The 22,052-nt window shown below is 35.3% G+C and overlaps 1 protein-coding gene across 4 annotated transcripts in view; it reads left to right on the top strand.

Moving 5' to 3' along the window:
• TOM1L2 (target of myb1 like 2 membrane trafficking protein) overlaps window positions 1-22,052 on the top strand; it is a 183,926-nt gene that overhangs the window by 42,708 nt on the left and 119,166 nt on the right. For all 4 annotated transcript variants that reach the window (XM_051997717.1, XM_051997694.1, XM_051997702.1 and 1 more), the window contains exon 2: window positions 13,687-13,771. In XM_051997717.1, coding sequence (XP_051853677.1) covers window positions 13,687-13,771 — 85 coding nt within the window. The remainder of the gene's footprint in view (window positions 1-13,686; window positions 13,772-22,052) is intronic.

Raw genomic sequence — 22,052 nt, 5'->3', positions numbered from 1 at the left:
TCTTCAAGGTTCTAATCTATGCCTAACAGTCAGAAGTCAACTGAAAGGGAAAAGATAGTGCTGTGAATAATCCATAGATGACTATATGGTTTGATCATTATAAATATATTTTTTCAAATTGAGTGGCATTTGTGTTAGGATCTTTTCTAAATATTAAAAAAAAGGCCTACCTTCAAAACATATTTCTTGTGTTTTGCCCAGCTTTCTACTTTGCTGTTTCTAATGCAAGAATGAATGCTAAAGTTCAGGAATCAAAACTTTGGTGAAATCTCAAACTTCCCACTGTTATATTCAAAATTTTCCCAGTGTAGAGATGCTACTTTTACTTCTACAACTACAATCAGTCGAGCCCCTAAGAAATGAGAAAATGCTAATTCTAGGCTTGCTTCAAAGGCCTGCTTTTGACTTTTCCCCTTAAATGTCTCTGAATATTGCAAATGGCAAGGAGAACTTTTCTTTGGACCCAATTCTGGGACACAGCTATCTGCAGTAATTGGCCAAAGTACACTGTTTTTAATAAACATGAGTTGTAGGGAACTTAAAAACAAACAAACAAAAACATTATCTGAAGTTTAAGAATAGTATTGGGAAGCTGAAAAAAAAAATGTTTTTTCCCCTTTTGACCTTCCCTCTATCCCTTGATTATTCTTCCATGTCATTTTGGGAATTACAGATTCATAGTTCTTAGTACTAGCACCACTAGTATTTAGGGAACCAGGCTCCCTCACCTTTCACCTGTCAGTCTAGTAGTTATATATCTTTTGTAATGTCTGCTTTGAGATTTTATTGAGAGATGATCCTTTTTGAATCTAGAAAGGAAAAGTAGAAATAATTATACCCTCCGTTTTCCTGTGGAACATTGGCATTAAAATTTCCACAGGAAAGGTTGTTTCCAATACTAAAATATCAAAGGGCATTTATCAATTTACTTTATCTCCCCTGCAAGAAATAATGGAATGCTCTCAGGAAGAGTAGGACAACATGATGTCATTGAATAGTAGTGTAACATAGTCAACAAGTAAGCAAGGTGAACAGAGAGCCCTAAAAAGAGCTTTGAGGAAGAGGGAATTGGCTTTAAGTAGCCTCTTTGTGATGAAACATTGCCGGTTGTTGAGTAGCACATACTGCTCATATCCTGAGTCTTCAAATGGTCATTAAGTGTATTTTCACTCTTTTAAAATGTGGTAATATATACCGATTATAGAGTACCCAAATAATGTAGTAAGTCTACACTATGCTTTAATCAGCTCAGTTTTCAGTTTAAGTTTTTAGTAAAACCACCTGAGAATACAACTGTACCATCAGTTAATTTAATAATTAGTTTATTCTAAAAGCTAATTTCACTTGTGATCTTCAATGCATCCTGAAATCACTCCCTTCTCTCTTATGCTATTTGATCTCTCTCACACACATTCATATATACAATATTTCATTAAATATAGGGAATGGAGCTGATCTAATTTCTAGAATGGTCCCCCAAATGCATTTAATATTATGGATCCCCCTCAAGGGAATTCCTGTTAGAAAAGAAGTTGGATCAGCAGCCCTAGGATTATATGCCTAACAAGCTCCTATTTTCTCTGTTGTTCAGCAGTCCTGAAGTACTCCTTTGTTTGAGCATCAGGAGGATGTGGTGCCCTAATTAGGCTTGGGTGTGGAATTGTCTCACACAGAGCTGCCCTTTAGAGCAGAGCTCTCAATTCATGGGAAGTGGCTGGCAATTCTGCCAGTTTCTCTGCATTTGAAGAAAGAATAAAAAAAAAAAGATGAAAAAGTTGATCCATTTATTAATATGACTCGATCCCATTCAACGTGACTTATTTGCCTATTTGTCATTGTGGAATGCCCTCATTTATAAAATGAGGAGGTTGGACTAGATAGGTGTCTCAATCTTTTTTTTTTTTTTTTTTTTGTGAGAAGCTATTTTTTACTTATCCTAAGCTTTGGTTGAGAATACAGTACTAAAATCTGTGGGGCTGCTTCCAGGAGGTGACATATCCCAGGAGCTCCTACATGTCCAGAGACTATTTCCACTAAAGAAGTAGGTGTGGAAGAAAGCTCCTTAAGTCACTCTATCAGGCTTTGCAGTCTTTTGGTACACAGACTGGCTGGAAATTTTATGATTAGAAAAAAATTTTTTGAGTTGAAAGGAGCTTTAGAACTTGAATCATAGATTTAAAACTGAAAGGTACCTCAGAATTAGGTCATTTCATCTTACTCTCCTCATTTTTATCCTTGAAGAAATTAAGATCTCACAGATACTGAGTGGCAGAGTTGGGATTTGAGCCTCAGTCCTCAAAGTACAAATCCATTTCTCTTCCCACAAAACACTGAAGAGGCCTAGACAGGCAAAATGATTTGTCCAATTTGTCTTGTAGCAAGTCAGTAACAAAGCTAGGGCTAACTTTGGCTTTGTCGAGAACACTCTATTTGGACTCAGGAAACCTGCCTTTGAATCCTTACTTTGCTCGTTATTATGTATATGTTGGGGGAGTAGGGAGTTTACTTTTTTGGGGACTTCAGTTTCCTCTGTAAGAGGATGGATTAGATTTCTAAGTTCTCTTTTGGTTCTAAGACTTAAGAAAATCTAGGTCTTTCCAGTTCAAAGCCAGTGTTCTTTGTACTACATTGTGCTGTTATTCTTACTTAATGACAAATGAACTATATCACCTCCAAATATTATGATTCTCTGTGAGCTTTTTTTTTTCCTAGTATGATTTCACCTTAGTTTTTACAAATTACCTTAGTCATGTATGAGAGGGCTACCATCTAGAACTGGAGCAAACATATGGTTTTTCCCATTACAATCTGGTGCTATAAAAGCTCTCCTAATCTACATTCTTTCAGCTGGAAAAGTACTATGAGAGTTATGGTAAAACCGGAGAGAGATGTAGAATTGACTGGTTTCCCTTGTTCTTCAGGATACCAGAGAGATCATAGCTTTTATCAGAATATAGAAGTAAACTCTCTTCTTAGTTTTTAAAAAAAATACTATATATTTATTTTTATTTAATATCTAATATAAATAAAAATAATATTTTATTTTTTTTTTGAAAACTTTTGAGTTGCAGATTCTCTCTCTTATCTCCACCCCTGGTCCTCACTTAAGAAACCATATGTACAGTTATGCAAAACATTTCCATAAAAGCCATGTTGTGAAAGAAAACATAGATCTCCCACCCTAAAAAAAAGAAAAGAAAATCTTAAATAAAATAAAATTTAAAAAAAGAAACAGAGTATGCTTCAATCTGTATTCAGACACAAGTAGTTCCTCTGGATATAGATAGAATTTTTCATCATAAATCCCTTAGTATAGTAGTCATGGATCATTGTTCTGATGAGAACAGCAAAATCATTTACAGCTGATTATCCCAGAACATTGCTATTACTTTGTATACATTTCACTTTGCTTGAGTTCATGGAGGATTTTCCAGGTTTTTATCTGAGAGTGTCCTCATCATTTCTCATAGAATAATAATATTTCATCATAGTCACATACCACAATTATTTCAGCCATTTTCTAATTGATAGGCATCCTTTCGATTTCCTCCCCCCTCCCGCAGAAGAGATCTGCTATAAATATTTTTGTATATATTGGTCCTTTTGCTTTTTTAAAAATCACTCGTGACACCAGCCCTGAAGTCAGGAGAACCTGAGTTCAAATGTGGTCTCAGACACTTAATACTTCCTAGCTGTGTGACCCTGGGCAAGTCACTTAACCTCAGTTGCCTCAGCAAAATAAATAAATAAATGAATGAAAATAAAAATAAAAATCTTTCATGCCTAGTAGTGGTATTGATAGAGCAAAGGATATGCATGAATTGTCCTTTGGGCAGTGACCATATCTTTTGATCATTTATCAATTGGTACATAACTTATTTTTTATAAATTTGACTCAGTTCCCTCTGTGTTTGAGAAATTAGGTCTTATCAGAGAAAATTGCTTCAAAATTCTTTCTGCAGTTATTATTGCAAACTGTATTTCCCCCAATTTATTCTGTTTCCTTGCCTTTCACCTGGTCTGTCTTCCAAAGTGTTTTGCTACTGACCACCCCTTCGCCCAATATGCATTTCTTTTATCACCTTTCTCCCTTCTTGTATCTTATTCCCCTCCTATTTTCATGCAGGATAAGGTAGATTTCTATATCCATATTGAACCTCTTTGAACCAGTTCTGATGAGAATAAGGTTCACTTACTCATCCTCTCCTCCTTTTATTCCCCTCTACTGTAAAAGCTTTTTCTTGCCCTTTTTAATAATAGGTAATTTATACTATTCCATTTCTCTCTTTCTTTTTCTCCCATTACATTCTGCACTCTCTTATCCCTGAATTTTTTTTTTTTTAGATGCTGTCCTTTCATATTCAACTCACACTTGTGCCCTCTGTCTATATATACTTCTTTTAGCTGCCATAATAATGGGAAAGTTCTAATAAGTGACAATGTAGGAATGCAAACAGATAAAACTTATTATGTCCCTTATGATATTTCTTTTCTAATTACTTGTGTTTCCTTGTGCTTCTCCAAAGTCTTATATTGAAAGTCAAAATTTTCTATTTATCTTTTGTCTTTTCATCACAAATACTTGAAAATCTTCTATTTTATTGTTTTTCCAACTTTTCCCCCAAAGGATTATACTTAGTTTTGCTGGCTTGGTTATAATCCCATCTCCATTGCTCTCCAGAATATCTTATACCAAGCCCCCTTGACCCTTTAATATAGAAGCTACTAAATCTTATGTTATCCTGACTGTGACTCCAATATATTTGAATTATTTATTATTATTATTATTTTTTTTTTTGTGGATGCTTGCAATTTTTTCTCCTTGACCTTGGAATTCTAGAATTTGGCTAGAATATTCTCAGGAATTTTCATTTTGAAATCTCTTTCAGAAGGTGATTGGTGGATTCTTTCCATTACTATATTACCCTCTGATTCTAGAATATCAGAACAATTTTCCTTGATAACTTTTTGAAAGATGATGCCAGGCTCTTTTTTTTTTTTTAACTTTAATGTACACCAATAATATTAAAATTATCCCTCCTGGATCTATTTTCCATGTCAGTTGTTTTTACAATGAGAGTTCACAATTTTTCTATTTTTTTGTTTTGTTTTATTGTATCTTGATTTCTCATAAAGTCCTTAGCTTCCATTTGCACAATTCTGATTTTCTTACTTTCGTACCTACCTTCTTTCCTATTTGGCCAATTTTGCTTTTTAAGGCATTCTTCTCCTCATTAATTTTTTGTATTTTATTTTGCACCGCTCTCAATTCTTTCCCTAATTTTTCCTCTGTTTCTTTTTATTTTCAAAATTCCTTTTGAACTCTTCCATAGCCTAAGACCAATTCTTATTTTTCTTGGAGGCTTTGAATGTAGAATTTGATTTTGTTTTCTTCTTCTGAGTGTTTTGATCTTCCTTGTCAAACATTTCTATGTCAGAACTATTATATTCTTTCTTTGGTCAGAAACTTTTTCTGTAGTCTGCTCATTTCCATAGCCTATTACTCAGCTTTTAATTCCTTGTTAAAGTAGGGCTCTGCTTCCAGGATAGAGGGTACACTGTCCCAAACTTCAATAGTTTTGTGCAGCTGTTTTCAGAGATCCTTCTAGGACCTGATCACAAACACTTTTCCTAAGTTGTCTTCAGCAGGAAAATGTTCTTCTCTGTTTTTTTGAGTTGGCTAATGTTCCAAAATGCTCCAAAACTGTTTAGCTATTATTTAAAGGAATTTGGAGCAGTTTGAAGAAGAAGTTGGAAGAGTTTCTGCCTTTATTTTGCCATCTTGGCTCTGCCTCTGAAAACAATCTTCAACACTCTCTCTCTCCCCCCATCCCCCCCACCCACTCTTTGTGCATATATAGGAAATGACGATTTTGGTGGGTGGAGGCAGGGGAGTGGAGAGGGAAGCGGAAAGGGAGACTGCTGGCTGGCGTCTTGACACAGCTACTCACATTGCTATGGTGAGTGCCCTTCACCTCCGATCCCCTTTTCACCTGGAATCCTCCTTTACCTCTGCTAGCTGCTTCCTGTCGCAGCTGCCCATATTGCTATTGCAATCCTTCTTCACCTTGACTGAGAATAAAGATTGAAGATTTTTCCCTTAATCTGAATTCCTGACTCTAGCTGATTTTAAATACGTGTTCATCACACAATGTTCTCTTGATTCTACTCACTTCATTTAGCATTAGTTCATGTAAATCTCTCCAGGCTTTTCTGAAATCATCCTGCTGATCATTTCTTATAGAACAATAATATTCTATTATATTCACATACTATAATTTATTCAGCCATTCCCTAAATGATGGGCTGAATGTCATATCTTTATCAGAGATATTTGGTGCAAAGATTTTTTTTCCTGATTGATTCCTTTTGTTCTTACAGAAACTTTTAGAGTTCATTTAATCATTTATCTACTTTACCTTTTGCCTCTATCCTTTGATTAAAAATTTTTCTCCTTGTCATAACTGAGAAACATTGCTGATCTGGTTCTCTTCTAACTTTTTTTTAAAGGTGTGACCTTTGGTTCTGATAAACGCCTCATTTCCAAAATATATAGAGAATTGACTCTAATTTATAAGAAATCAAACCATTCTCCAATTGATAAATGATAAAGGATATGAACAGACAATTCTCAGATGAAGAAATTGAAACTATTTATAGACATATGAAAATATGTTCCAAATCATTATTAATCAGAGAAATGCAAATTAAGACAACTCTGAGATACCACTACACACCTGTCAGATTGGCTAGAGTGACAGGGAAAGGTAATGTGGAATGTTGGAGGGGATGTGGGAAAACAGGGACACTGATACATTGTTGGTGGAATTGTGAACACATCCAGCCATTCTGGAGAGCAATTTGGAACTATGCTCAAAAAGCTATCAAACTGTGTATACCCTTTGATCCAGCAGTGTTTCTACTGGGCTTATACCCCAAAGAGATACTAAAGAAGGGAAAGGGACCTGTATGTGCCAAAATGTTTGTGGCAGCCCTGTTTGTAGTAGCTAGAAGCTGGAAAATGAATGGATGCCCATCAATTGGAGAATGGTTGAGTAAATTGTGATATATGAATGTTATGGAATATTATTGTTCTGTAAGGAATGACCAGTGGGATGAATACAGAGAGGACTGGCGAGACTTACACGAACTGATGCTAAGTGAAATGAGCAGAACCAGGAGATCATTATATACCTCAACAATGATACTGTTTGAGGATGTATTCTGATGGAAGTGGATCTTTTCGATAAAGAGAGCTAATTCAGTTTCAATTGATCAAAGATGGACAGAAGCAGCTATACCCAAAGAAAGAACACTGGGAAATGAATATAAACTGCTTGCATTTTTTTTTTTTCTTCCCGGGTTATTTATACCTTCTGAATTCAATTCTCCCTGTGCAACAAGAAAACTGTTCGGTTCTGCACACATATATTGTATCCAGGATATACCGTAACCTATTCAACACGTAAAGGATTGCTTGCCATCTGGGGGAGGGGGTGGAGGGAGGAAAGGGAAAAATCGGAACAGAAGTGAATGCAAGGAATAATGCTATAAAAAATTACCCTGGCATGGGTTCTATCAATAAAAAGTTATTAAAAAAAAAAAAAAAGGTGTGGCCTTTGGTATTAAAATTGGGTCTCCAGTTTGAATTGGATGGTCTGTAGTTTAAGATGTTGACTGAGAAGAATAAAGGTCTGCTGCCTCTTGTGGGACAAGGAAGAGTTTAGACTGTCACTGCATTGGGGATCCAAACAGGAAACCCAGTAGCTAGACCTTGGTGGGTTGGTGTTGGAGAAACTCAACAGGAGTTCTAAATATTTAAGTTCCCCAGTGTGTTATTCATAATCTTTTTTATTTTATGTGTAGTTTCTTATCTTCTGATCTTATGGATCAAATGTAGTTAATCTTTAGCTCATAATTCACTTTTCTGGAGTTTTTAAGTGGCTAATGGTTTCCCAGAGTACTATTTTGCCAACTTGTTTCTATTATTTTTTTAACGTTTGTTTTATTAATCCCTATGTTTTTATATCCCAAGCATTTGGGGAAAGGAAATGGAGAAAAACCTTTCTTCCCAAATCAAACTTTCTTCTTGTGACAAAGAAAAACAATTTAACAAAAACATCCAACATAGTAAGTATTTCTGACTCAAGATGACGAATTTTGTTTAAAAGTTTCACATTTCTGTATTACAAGGAAGCAGGAATGTTTTATAATGTTTTCTGGACACTCATTGGGTTTTCACCTACACAGAGATTAATTTCCCTTTGGTAACTTTCTTCATTTCCATCATTCTAGTTACTGTATATTATTCTCTTGACTCTACTTATTTCACTTTTTATCAGTTCATATAAATTTTCTTGTTTCTCTGAATTCTTTTCATTATTATTAGACTAGTTGTTAGGAAGGATATAAAGAAGACTTTGCCTTTGAAGAGTTTATAGCTTATTTGAAGAGAAATGACACAAATCTCTGAGACATTAATTAGAAATAAGACTTCCTTTTTTGTAATAATTTTTCTTTTTTGTGATTCTAAACTTGATAATCACTAACAAATATGAATATCTCCTCTCCCCCCCCCAAAAAAAGCAAGAAAAAGAGGATTGTATATGGAATTTGTTATTTTCAGCTTGCTTTCTACCCCTCCCACACACATACATACAGTGGAGGAAGAGATTTATTTGGAAATCATTGTTCTTTCCTTGTTTATTGTGCATTCTCAAAGAGACTCATGACATCAGGAAGGTAATATCATGACTTGGAGTGAATTGGATTGAATTTAAGTGAGAGATCTAAAAACAAGAGAAATTAGTAGAAAATGCAATTTAAACATAAGTTTGTAAGTAGTCTGCATCGGAGTTGAGTGTTTTATGGGTATCTAAGTTGATTAGTTACAGCATTCATGTGGTGACTTGATGAATAGGGATTTGGCCATCACATCTGTATCAAGTATAGCTTGTTGGCTATAAATTTCCAGACAGTTATAATTTAGAAACTTATACATAGTGATGCCCTGACTTTATATCACCAATTGATTCTTAGGTATTTTGAACTGTATATTTAGTAGGCATCTCAAATTCAACATGTTCAAAATTGAACTCCTCACTACCAAACCTCCCCTCTTCCCATCTTTCCTATTAGTCAGTCAATAAATACTTATTAATATTATTTGCTAGATACTATGCTAAGTGCTGAAAACACAAAGAAAGGCAAAAAAAAATTCTTATTTTCAAGGATCTTCCATGCAAAGCAACACGAAAACAGATATGTGCAAACAAGATATATACAGGATGAATTGTATATGATCAATAGAGAGCAGTCATTATAATTAAGGGAGACTGGGAAACTTTACTTGTAGATAAAGGATTTCATCTGAGATTTTAAGGAAGCTAGAAAAGCCAGGAGACAGAAGTGAAGATTATGAGAGTGCCCTGCATGGAGGAAAGCAGTGAAAATATCAATTCTTGATATGAAGTTTCTTGTTAGATGAACAGCATGGAGGCCAATGTCACTGCATCACAGATTTTGTGGGATGTTATAACATATAAAAATAAAAAGATGTTAGGATGAGGGGATATTATGAAGGATTTTTTATGAAGTGCACTATTAGAGGTATTATTATTATTATTATTATCCTTTTAGTCACCAAAGCTTGCAACCTGGATGTGATTATTTGATGCCTCATTCAATATTTATCCCCCTTATTCTATTTATTGTCAGATCTTGCTGTTTTTCTCTTTATAGCATTTCTATTATATGTCATTTCCTCTCTACTCACACGTCCTGTCTTAACTCTCATCTTTTCTTTGGCGTCTTTGCCTTAAATCAGTCTCCATTCCAATCCGTCTTCCTCACAGTTGACAAAGTGATTTTCCTAAAATAGAGATCTGACCATGTTTCCTATCACATTCAAATTCTCTTGGTTCCCTATTATCTTCTGGTGAGGAAATCTATCTGCCAACAGCTGTTCTGCAAATGTAATCTTGTAGAGTTACATGAAAGTGACAAGTAACTTTTCCAGGATTACATGGCTGGTAAAATTAGAGGAAGGACTTAATCCCATTTTTTGACTAAAAAGCTATTTTTCTGTCCACCACTATTAACTGACTGTTTGGATCTGTGAGAATTAACTCTTCCTTTTCTTGAGTAATAGAAATTAGCTACAGATGTAGCACATAGAAATCTCAGGTACACTTTGTATATTTTATGAGAGTCTTCATTTTCAGTTTGTCCACAGTGTCCTAACTATTTTTCTTCTTCCAAAATCTGTTGCTGATTTCCTTTTTCTGAACATTTATAGAAGCAATCCTGTATTTAACCTCTGGGCCTCAGTTTCCTTATCCTCAAAGGGAAAAAAATTGAATTAAATGATCTTAAGCATTCCATATGAGTATTAAAAATATATTATGTTGTAGCTCCTAGTTTGTGCTGATTTGAGTGTTTTGAAAACTGTCTCTTGATGCTGAAGTAGAGAACTACTTGAAATCCTTTCCTTTTTTAGCTTCACACTGTTTATTAACATATCATCTAAGAGAACAAAGAAAAGAAATTTTACTTTTATCTTTATTAGAACTAGCTGATATACAATAAATGCCATTTGGCCTTTTAGAGAATACAGTTCTTCCATTGCATATGAATAGGGATCTTAGTTTCACTCTGCTCTGATTGGGGGACATGACATTTGGTGGGTAAATATAGGAAAATATGTGCCAGTGGTGAGCAGTATGAGTTCTGCAAGTAACCAACTGCTAATTTCTTCCCATTAACCTTGAGTTCTTAATACATAGGAAAGTAGCAACAGACCTCATCTCCTTTATCAATCTAATTTTATTTATTTTTCAGCAAAACAAGCTGTCTGCATTATCACTTATATAGTGTTTGTAGCAAGTTCATAAGAGAATTAAAACCAAACTTTTCTTTAAAATCTTAATAAGCACATGTTTTTTAAATCCTGAAAATAGAGACTCAACTATCCCCCAAGGATGCTGTAGTGGATGTGACTTCCATTTTCCCCAACTCTGTATCATTAGAGGAAAAGAAAGGATGAATATAAGGTTAATGCATTCTGCTACTAACTGAACTTGGAAATGAGGTTTCATTGATTTAATATTTCTTCTATTAACCCTCCCAAGATAATGTCCCTTGTGGTCCTCTTGACATACAGATGTGCTTTCCTAACTCCAGAAGACTCTGTATTACATCTCCTTGGTATATGGGGGAAAGGACAAAATGTCCCTTGACATCTGCCACTACTTCTTTTTCCAAACTGGGAAGCCTTGTAGCTAATGAAGAGAATTTCTCCCCTCCCAAACATATGGACAGTTTATAACTATTGCTATATGGGATGTTCAGAAAGAAATAGCACTGATGTGAGGGCTTACTTCCTGAGCCCTTTTCAGGGCTGTCCATCTACCACAGCTTATCACCTGTCACCGATTTCTCACATGAGGCTCCAAGAAGCTGGAGCATATGTAGTAGCCCCACCCAGGTTAAACCATCTCAGCAGATGGGCTAAACCAGACTGAGGGTAACCAACAGGGCCTCAAATCCATTGGTGAATTAAGAGGGTGTGTGCCCCAAGTATGTGAAGACTTCCCTGGTACAATAAATGGATGTGAACATTTTGTCTCAATGGACCATGAAGGCAGCAAACATAAATATTGTGGAATGCATAGAGCTGGGTCAGACACTGGAGACACCAAGAACGACCGTTGCCGTTTCTTTTGACTTTTGTCTTGCCACTGGACTTAAATGACTCAAGAAGAGAGAATGATCTGGTTGAAAACTGTGCAACTCTGCCTCAATAAAATCTAGTTTACACGGGAGTCAAAAGGTCTACCCCATAGCCTTGTTACTGACTCTAGTAGTGAATGAATGGCAAAGCCCTTTTAAGAATGAATATAATTTCATTTAAATTTTTTAATTAGTTCAATAAATGTTTATTAAGTTCCTGACACGTTTAAGGTACTAGTGATACAGATAAAAAATTTAATCCTTGTAGTCCAAATATCTAAAGAAGTAACGTAGTCAAAAGAGCCTTGGATCCCAGGGTTCTAGAATCAGAAAATTTTAGAGTGTTGGAAGGAATCTCAGAAATCACCAATCCAACCTTCTGTCAGTTTCAAGAATCCTTTTTACAATACCCCTGACATACAGTCACTCATTTTCTAGCAGAATGCGTCCAGAGTAGATTGCTGATTTCATTGTCTACCACTCATAGTCTAATTTTTAGAAATTTCTTCAATTGAGATAAATGAAGTCTTAAATCCCTATCATTTCTACCCATTGCTTTTAGTTTTATCTTGTAGTACAGCAAAAGACAGTTCTCTCTTCCATATGACAGATAGCCTTTTAAAATTTGAACATAGCTTTCATATTCCTCCTTGCTACTCTCTTCTCCAGGATAAACACTTCCTTGTTCTCTCAGCTGCTCCCTTTATGGTATAATTTCCAGGCCCTGGATGCTGTCTTTTGGGAGCATAAATCATTTATTTTCCAATCCTGACTCTCACACGAACTATGTCACTTTGAACACAGTGCTTTAACTTCTCACTTGCCTCATCTTTTGGGGCTATGTTTAGGGGCTCTTCTAGCTATAACATTGATTATTTCTCCTGCCCACACATCTACATACTCTGCCTTGTGTTCTTCTTTAGATTTAAAGCATCTTCTAACTCTAATGTTGATTATTCCCCTTTCAGCACCAAGTTAGTAAGGCTAGATTTTGTAGTATGAAAGAGGGTAATATGTAATAAATTTAGAAAAAGTAAGCTGGAGTCAGCTTGTGAATGGCTTTAAAATGCCAGAGTTTGTATTCTCTGCTAGAAGGACTAGGAGACCCTTACAGTTTCTTGAGCCATAGGAAAGTGACATGATTAGAAAGACATGTACTTTAAGAATATCACTTTGGCATCAGTGTAAAGGACAGATTAGAGACTGATTATAAGGTTACTAATTATGAAGCCATTGCAATAGCTCTACTGAGAAGTGGTGAGAGCCTAAACTAGAATGATAGCTTTATGAAGGAAAAAAAGCATGGATGGATGGATGGATGAACGGATGGATGGATGGGTGGGTGGATGGATAGATGGGGAGGGAGATGTTCTAAAAGCAAAATATACAAAATTCTTTACCTGACTGGCTATGAGAATTGAGAAAAAGTGAAAAGTCAAGAGCGAAAGAAAGAGACATTTTTGGCAGAAATTGGAAAGTCAGGAAGAGGAGAGAGTTGCAGGGAGAAAAATAATACATTCTGTTTTGAATATATTGAGTTTGAGATGCCTATTGAGAAAGTCCAAAAAGCAGTTGATGATATAGGAGCTCAGGAAAATACTAGAGATAGAGATCTGGGAGTCATTTGCTTAACAATAATAGTTGAATCCCTGAGAACTGATGAGACTTGAGAGAGAGAGGGTGTAGAAGGAGTTTCTGTAATTTCTATAATTCCCTAACGTATATTTCTACCATGTTTAACATATATTGGACTACTTGCCATCTAGGGGAGGTGGGTAGGAGAAGGGTGGTGGGAACTGGAACACAAGGTTTTGTAAGAGCTAATGTTACAGAATTATCTATGCATATGTTTTGAAAAATAAAAAGCTTTTAAAAAAATGTATTATTCCTCACTTTTCCTACCTGTGCTGCCTTATTCTAGGGGAATCTAAAGACTTTTTCTTTCTTCTTATACAGAAAAGGCTACAGATGGATCCCTACAGAGTGAGGACTGGACATTGAATATGGAGATCTGTGATATCATCAATGAGACAGAAGAAGGGTATGTAGAAATATTCATAATCATTAGAAAACATCTATTAAGTGTTTCCCAGCTTGTTGCATGTGCCATGCTGGGAAGATCTTAATTTTCTTCCATCTCCTCTATTTTCTGGGTACTGATTTTAAGTATTTATGTTTTTCCTCATCAGATTGTTAGCTTATTGAAGGCAGGAACTGCTTCTGCTTTTTCTTTGTATCCCCAGCATTTAGCATAGTGGCTGATACATAGTAAGCCTTTAATAAATGTTTATTGCTTGATTAGTTAAGGGGTTTTTTTTTGTTGTGGTATATAGGTATACCTCAGAGATATTGCAGAATAATAGCAAATATCACAGTAAAGTGAATCACATTAATTCTTTTGGTTTCTCAGTGCATATAAAAGTTATGTTTACACTATACTATAGTCTATTAAGTGTGTAATAGTATTATGTCTAAAAATATCAGTGTTTCATTGCTTGAAAAATACTAATTAGCATCTGAGCCTTTAGTGATTTGTACTTTTTCTTTTCTGCTAATCATCATCTGAGCCTTCAGTGAGTTGTACTTTTTTTGCTGCTCATATCTTACCTCCATGTTCACAATGGCTACTAACTGATCAGGGTGATGGTTGCTAAAGGCTGGGTTGGATGTGGCAATTTCTTGAAATAAAACAACAATTAAATTTGCCACATTGATTGAGTCCTCACTTGAATTTTTAGAGGCAGTTGTAGGGTTATTAGTTAGTTTAATTTCAGTAGTTATATCTCAAGAAATAAAGCAACTTGAGGAGAGTAAAGAAAGTTGGGAATGGGAACAGTGTCAGTGGAGCAATGAGAACTCATACAACATATGTTGATTAAGTTCACTGTCTTATATGTATGCAGTTTGTGACTCCACCAAACAATGACAATAGTAACATCAAAGATCACAGGTCACAGATTATAATGGATATAATAATAATAATAATGATGATGATAATGAAAAAGTTTAAAACATTAAGAGAATTACCAAAATGCAACACGAAGATACAATGTGAGCACATGCTATTGAGAAAATGGTTCTGATAGACTTGGTTGACACAATATTGCCACAAACCTAGAATTTGCTTTAAAAATATAAATAAACTGATACTCTTCATTATTTTTTGTTATTGTTGTTCCTTCTTTACTCTTTCTCCTTGATATAATTTGTATTAGGATGATGATAACTTCTTTTAATAAAGGTACTTTAAAATTTTTTCATTGATACTTCTAGATGATTTTTTTTCAAAATAAATTTATATTTATTTTTTGTTGTAACAACTACATTTCCAAGTGTGTTTTCTCTCTTCCTTCTAGAAAAATATCCTTTATAATAAAAAAATTTTAAAAGGGAAAATGTTTCTTAAAAATAAATAACATATAAAAAACCTCTGACAGTGTTATAGTGCTCCATATCTAGAGACCTCTCACTTCTGCAAACATGTTGGGGAATGGATGCCTTCTCATATCTCTTCTTTGAGGCTGAGCTTGGTCATTATTATTTCATAGGATTCAATTTGGATTATTTTATTGTTATTCTCTCCACTTACATTTTTGTTGATTGTTTTCCTTGTACTTTTTACCTTTGTAGCAGTTACTGTGTCTTCCTATACTTCTCCGTTCCTCTTATTTCATCATTTCTTATAATGCTGTAAGTGCCATTGCATTTATGTATCACAATTTGTTTAGACATTCTTCAATTAGTAGCCATATATTTTAGCTCCAGTTCTTTACTAATTAAAAATATTGCTATAAATATTTTGGTGTATATGAGATCTTTCTTTTAGACAATGATTTTATGGGATATGACTAACAAGGGATCTCTGGGTTAAAAAAAAAAAAGTGTGGTTATTTTAATCATTCTCTTTGCATTCTAGAATTGCTTTCTAGAATATTAAGCTCTATTCCTCACTCACCAGCCGTGCATTGGTGCACCTGTCTTTGCATAATGCAACATTGACTGTTCTCTTTTGTGAATATTGCCAATTGGTTGGGTATAAACTGAAACTTCAGGATTATAGAAAACTTGGTATTTAATCATAAGTGAAGATGGAGTGGGCTTGGTTGTTTGATACCACCCCCTCCCTAACCTCACCCTAAAATAAAATGTTAGGAATCGAGATCAAATTGATTCTACTAAATATGCCAGGCATTGTACTAAGCACTTAAGATACAAAAAGAGACAAAAAGCAATTCTTTTCTTCAAGTAACTTACACGCTAATGGGAAAGATAACATGCAAACATACAGAAAACAAGCTATGTATAGAATAAATAAAAAATAATTAGCAAAAGGGAAGCACTGGTATTAAGATAGGTTGGTTCTCATAAAAGGTAACATTTTGGTTTGGAACTTAAAGGAAGTTAGTTCAGTAGTTTTAGCCAAGGAGGAAAAGTGTTCCAGGCATGGAGGAGGCCTCAGGATGAGAAACGGAATGTCTTGTTTGTAAAACAGACAGGAGGCCAATGTCACTGAATTGGAGAACATGTGTTGAGGAGTAAGACATAAGAAGCCTGGAAAGATAGGATGGGTGTCAGTTCAAGGACTTTGAATGCAAAACAAAGCATTTTGTTTTTAATTCTGGAGGCAGTAGGAACCCACTGAAGTTTATTGAATGGGAAGGTGACATGGTCAGATGTGTTTTAAGAAAGACACTTTGGTGGCTGAATGGGGGATGGATTAGAGTGTGACAAGAGATGAGGGAGACCAATCCACTAGCAGATTATTGTAATAACCCAGGTTTGAAGGGATGAGGGTATACACTAGATGGTGGCGGTGTCAGAGGAGAGAAGAAGATGCATTTGAAAGATGTTGCAAAAATCTATAGGCCTTGGCAATAGATTGGATATGGGATGGGCAGTGAGCATTCTTGAAGAGGACCATGACATACATGGTGGGTGGTGACTCCATGACATGAAAATGATTTGGATTTAAGTGAGGAAGGGCTGTGCAAGGTCACCTGACTCACTTTCTGCTCCAGAGCCATCGGGGCAAGAGTTAGACCAGGATGACTGGAGATGACCCTGGATATATGGGAGACCTTAGCTTTTTTAAGCCAAAGTCTTTAATAGGTATCACTTGGACTGATGTAGTACCCAATCAATGATTAAGGCTAGATAAGAAATGAGGCTGAGAATGGCTTCTTCTGTGTAGTCAAGAAAAAAAAAAATCAGTCTACAATAGGGAGACCCTTAGGGTTTCTGTTCAAAACCCTGAGGAAATCTCTGGTTAGAAGGTGTGATCTATGTGATTTAAATGAGAATTCAACAAAAGACTAAGAAGACAGGTTGAAGTGGAGGGAGGGACTGATGCAAGGCTATGATTTGGCAGGGCATAATGTTGAAATGATCAAGAAAGAAGGACAGTGTAGAATTGAATAATTCATCAAGGGATCAAGATGGGAAAAAGAGAGTGACAAGAGCTGACCTGGGAGAGAACTGACAGGTCAAGGGACCTGTCACAATATGAACAAAGTGTAGAGTGTTTATGAGGAAAGGGAGAGGGAGAAGTGAAAAACCAATAAATAGATTGTGTTCAAATAAGGGAATTTCAGAGTTCTGACATGTGGAGGTGGTACATTTCTGGGTGAAAGCAATATGAAGTATATTACCATTATATCTGGTGGGTGAAACTTTCAAGTTGTTTTGATTCTGCAGCATTTCTTTTTACTAGTTAGTGTTTAAGAGAGAGTGGAGAGCAAGAGTTGGGGAGGAGAGAAAAATAGCAAACCACATACCAAATTCATTGAGGAAAGAAGGAAAATGATGGGGGTCTGTAGACTTAAGCTATTGGGATTTTGATTGAGTTGTATATGTAAATAGTTTGAACCTCAAAGAAGGAGAGATTCCTGAGTAATAAAAGTAAGGAGAGCCTGGAAATGGCAATGGGGAGCAAGGATTATTCAGAACTTCCCCACTTCAACCAGTAATCAAGGGGAATGAATGAAGGTATAGCTAGTGAGCAATACAGTATGGGAAATTAAGTAAAATGAAGCTGAAATGATAGGTTAGGGCCAGTTTTTGAGGGACTTTAAATACTAAACATATACCATTTATATATTTATATATATACCTCAACAATGATACTGTTTGAGGATGTATTCTGATGGAAGTGGATCTCTTCGATAACTCTCTCTTAAACACTAACTAGTAAAAAGAAATGCTGCAGAATCAAAACAACTTGAAAGTTTCACCCACCAGATATAATGGTAATATACTTCATATTGCTTTCACCCAGAAATGTATGCATCTTAGAGGCAATAAAGAGTTCCTGGAATTTATTGATTAGGGAATGATATAGTCAGACCTGCACTTAAAGAAAAGTACTTGGCAGAAGTGTATAGGATAGATTGAAATGGAGGCAAGACAGATAAAATACTATAAGATTTGTCTCTGAAAAAATGATTGCTAACCCTAGAGACAGTTAGTGTTCATTGAGTGATAAGATCAGAAACTAGATTGCAAATTTTTGAAGACTCAGAAGTGGGGCCAAAGAGAGATATTAGACAGTAATTTGAGGAGATGGTAAGCTATAAGAAGGTTTTTAAGTTTTGTTTTTTCTTTTAAAGAATGAGAAAGATGAAATAATTTTGAAGACATTAAGGAGAGATTCAGTAGATAAAGATGGTTCCAGTTGAAGTTTTGAAAAGAATGAAAACTGAGATTTCAATCTACTAGGGAAGGGAGGTGATAAAATCAAGTACATATATAGAGGGATTGGCTTTGGAAAGAAAAGAGATACCTCTGTCAGAGACTGCAGAAAGGAGACAATGAGAGAAGATTTCAAGGGATTTTGAGATACAGGGAATGTGAGAAGAGAGAGGTCATGGTAAAAGTAACCTTGATTTTTCTTGGGGGAAAAAAAGGAGTAAAATCCTCAGCTGGGGTAGAGGAAGGATTATTTTTCAGTTCATATGTCTTCTCATGCATGCTTGTATGCTTCATGTTAATCTTATGATTTACTAATATTCCATTACATTTATGCACCATCCCGCCAAATAATAACCATCTACTTTGTTTCCAGTTCTTTGCTATCACAAAAGTGCTTCGATTAATGTTTTTATATATATGAGACCTTTCTGTATTTAACTTTCTAGGGTATATGCCTAATAGGGGATCTCTGGGTGAAAGGAAAGTGACATTTTGTTTTGACTTTTTGAAAAAATCATTTTTTTCTTGGTGGGTGAAACTTTCAAGTTGTTTTGATTATGCAGCATTAAAAAGAAATGCTAACTTTGTGTCAGTTGTTCTTATAGATTTCTTTTAGGGAATGGTTTTTGAGAAAGAAATCTAGGCAGTAAACACCCAGATCACTCTGGTGGGGAAAGTGAGGCAGGTAACCTTGCACAGCCTTCTCTCACTTAAATCCAATTTACTTGCAAGTCATGGCATCACCTCCCTGATGTCATGCTTCTCTTTGAGAATGAAGGGCAACAGTTTGGTACTATGCTCAAAAAGTTATCAAACTGTGCATACCCTTTGATCCTGCAGTGTTTCTACTGGGCTTATACCCCAAAGAGATCCTAAAGAAGGGAAAGGGACCTGTATGTGCCAAAATGTTTGTGGTAGCCCTTTTTGTAATGGCTAGAAACTGGAACTTAAATGGATGTCCATCAATTGGAGAATGGCCGAATAAGTTGTGGTATATGAACATTATGGAATATTATTGTTCTGTAAGGAATGACCAACAGGATGAATACAGAGAGGACTGGCGAGACTTACATGAACTGATGCTAAGTGAAATGAGCAGAACCAGGAGATCATTATATACCTCAACAATGATACTGTTTGAGGATGTATTCTGATGGAAGTGGATCTCTTCGATAAAGAGAGCTAATTCAGTTTCAATTGATCAAGGATGGACAGAAGCAGCTACACCCAAAGAAAGAACACTGGGAAATGAATATAAACTGCTTGCATTTTTGTTTTTCTTCCCGGGTTATTTATATCTTCTGAATCCAATTCTCCCTGTGCAACAAGAGAACTGTTTGGTTCTGCACACATATATTGTATCTAGGATATACTGTAACCTATTCAACATGTAAAGGACTGCTTGCCATCTGGGGGAGGGGGTGGAGGGAGGGAGGGGAAAAATCGGAACAGAAGTGAGTGCAAGGATAATGCTGTAAAAAATTACCCTGGCATGGGTTCTATCAATAAAAAGTTATTTAAAAAAAAAAAAAAGAGAGAGAAAGAATGAAGGGCAACAACAGTAACAACAACCTTGTAAACTTAAAAATTACTTCACTTTTGTTTTGGGATTTATTTTCTCATTAGCCCTGAGGGCTGTGAGTTCTTTTTGGAGACAACTGACTTAAGCAGAGGAGAAATACAAGATAGTTAAAGAGGTGGTGAAGGAGAAGCATGTAACACATTTATAATCTCACCATTGCTTAACTCAGGTGCAGTCTATCCAATACCAATACAGAAATACATAAATTTTGGCTAACAAGTAAGGAAAACTAGAGAACCTAATACAAAGAGGCAAATTTGATATCATATGTGATACTGGTAGAATATGACTATGTAAGGATGCACCTTCTTAAGACGAAACAGAATACATAAAATGTAGGAATGGAGTAGATAAGAAAAGACACCTACCCATTTGAGGAAATCTAAAAATCAAAGAGGAAACACCTTTCATAGGGTGTAGACAATGGAAGCAGAAATAAAACCCATATTATAATTTGAGTATCTTGTAGACTATCTAGAGAGAAAATTAAGGGGATAAAAATACCCCTTAGCAGCAAGACATGATGTGGTAGTGATGGGATGTTTTAATTATTTAAACATCTTCTGGAGCTTTTTTCCTAAAGAAGAGCAAGTTAATAATTTCTTTACTTGCTTTAATGAGAATTTTTTTTATCCCTTCAAACAATAGAGGAACCAATGAGTGGAACATACATTTTGGATGTTATGAATAAGGAAGATCTGTCTGTTTTGTTGGATATAATAGGAAACAGGAAGAAGTGACCAGTCTTCTTTTGTACTTTTGGGATAATTGAGAGGAAAAATGGGCACAGTCTAACATGTATCCTAGATTACAGTAGATTTATAAGAATTTAGAGAAAAGATAGGTAGGCAGTTGTGCATCTGCATTTGTGCAGGGAATTGAGTTTAGCAAGGTCACTTAGGCCAATCCTTGGTTGAATCAAAAACCCTTCACTAAAGAGGTGAAAGGATTTTTTTTTCCTTTTTATTTGTCATATATCTTCCCTTTTAATATATCAAAGAATCAAGTAATAGAAATAGTTCTGTAATATTATAATATTTGAAGTCCATTTTGATCATTGATGATTTTATAAATTTTAGATCATGTTCATTTCCAACCTTTTTCTTTCCAAGTTAAAGCATCCTGACTTTATAAAGTTTCTCCCCACACAGCAGCCACAGCTACCATCATCACTTTAATAATTTTTGTTTCTTTTTCTTGACTCATTTCTGTTGCATTTTATTTTTCTTTACGTTTCTGTTTCTGATGTAATTTCCTTTTTTCTTTTATTCCTTCTTGCCCTAGGCTTTTACTATGCTACTCCTTCCTATTCTCTCATTTCCTACTATAACTTCTGCTAACTAATGCACTGTTCCTTTCTTGAAAATTTACTGTTTCCCACAAATCTCTTTATGATCTTCTGTTACTAAAGTTTTTCTCCTAAGGAGAAAAATAACCAAGTTAATCCCATATTCGTCTAGGTTTCTCTGCTTCCTCAGTTTGTACATAGATCTGTTAAATTTTAAAACAGTAGATTTATATACTTTCTCTTAGAAATGAAAGAATTTTGAGCTCAGTAGTACTTCCAAACAGTAAATAATCATAGCCAATGGATCTTTTTTTAGTTTCTCTGCTTCTGTAGCAATAGAATAACAAATTGGAATACAGAATGAGTAGGAAATCAGGCTATGAATATATCGGAATTAAGGTGTTGGAGGTAAAACACAGACTCTCTTGGAAGAGACCTGAGAGGCCATATATAGTTCAGTCCCTAGTTGAATAAGAATTCTCTTAACAATGTGCCTGATTGTATCCAGCCTTTTCTTGATGACCTCTATCTAGTGCAGAATATCCCCCTATCTCCCTAGATAGCCTTTTCTACTTTTGGATTGCTCTCATTGTTAGGAAGAATTGTTTCAGAATATCAAACATAATTTTTTTTCTCTGCCACTTCTGCCCATTGCTTCTGGTTCTGTCCTCAAGGGCAGAACAAATCAAATCCTTTTATCATGTGCAACCTTTCAAATGCTTGGAAGACAGCTATTATGTTTCCTTCTTACTAAATCTTCTCCTC

Source organism: Antechinus flavipes, chromosome 1, assembly GCF_016432865.1.
Source record: "Antechinus flavipes isolate AdamAnt ecotype Samford, QLD, Australia chromosome 1, AdamAnt_v2, whole genome shotgun sequence".
Classification (NCBI taxonomy): domain Eukaryota; kingdom Metazoa; phylum Chordata; class Mammalia; order Dasyuromorphia; family Dasyuridae; genus Antechinus; species Antechinus flavipes.
This window is presented reverse-complemented; position numbering and strand designations above follow the sequence as displayed.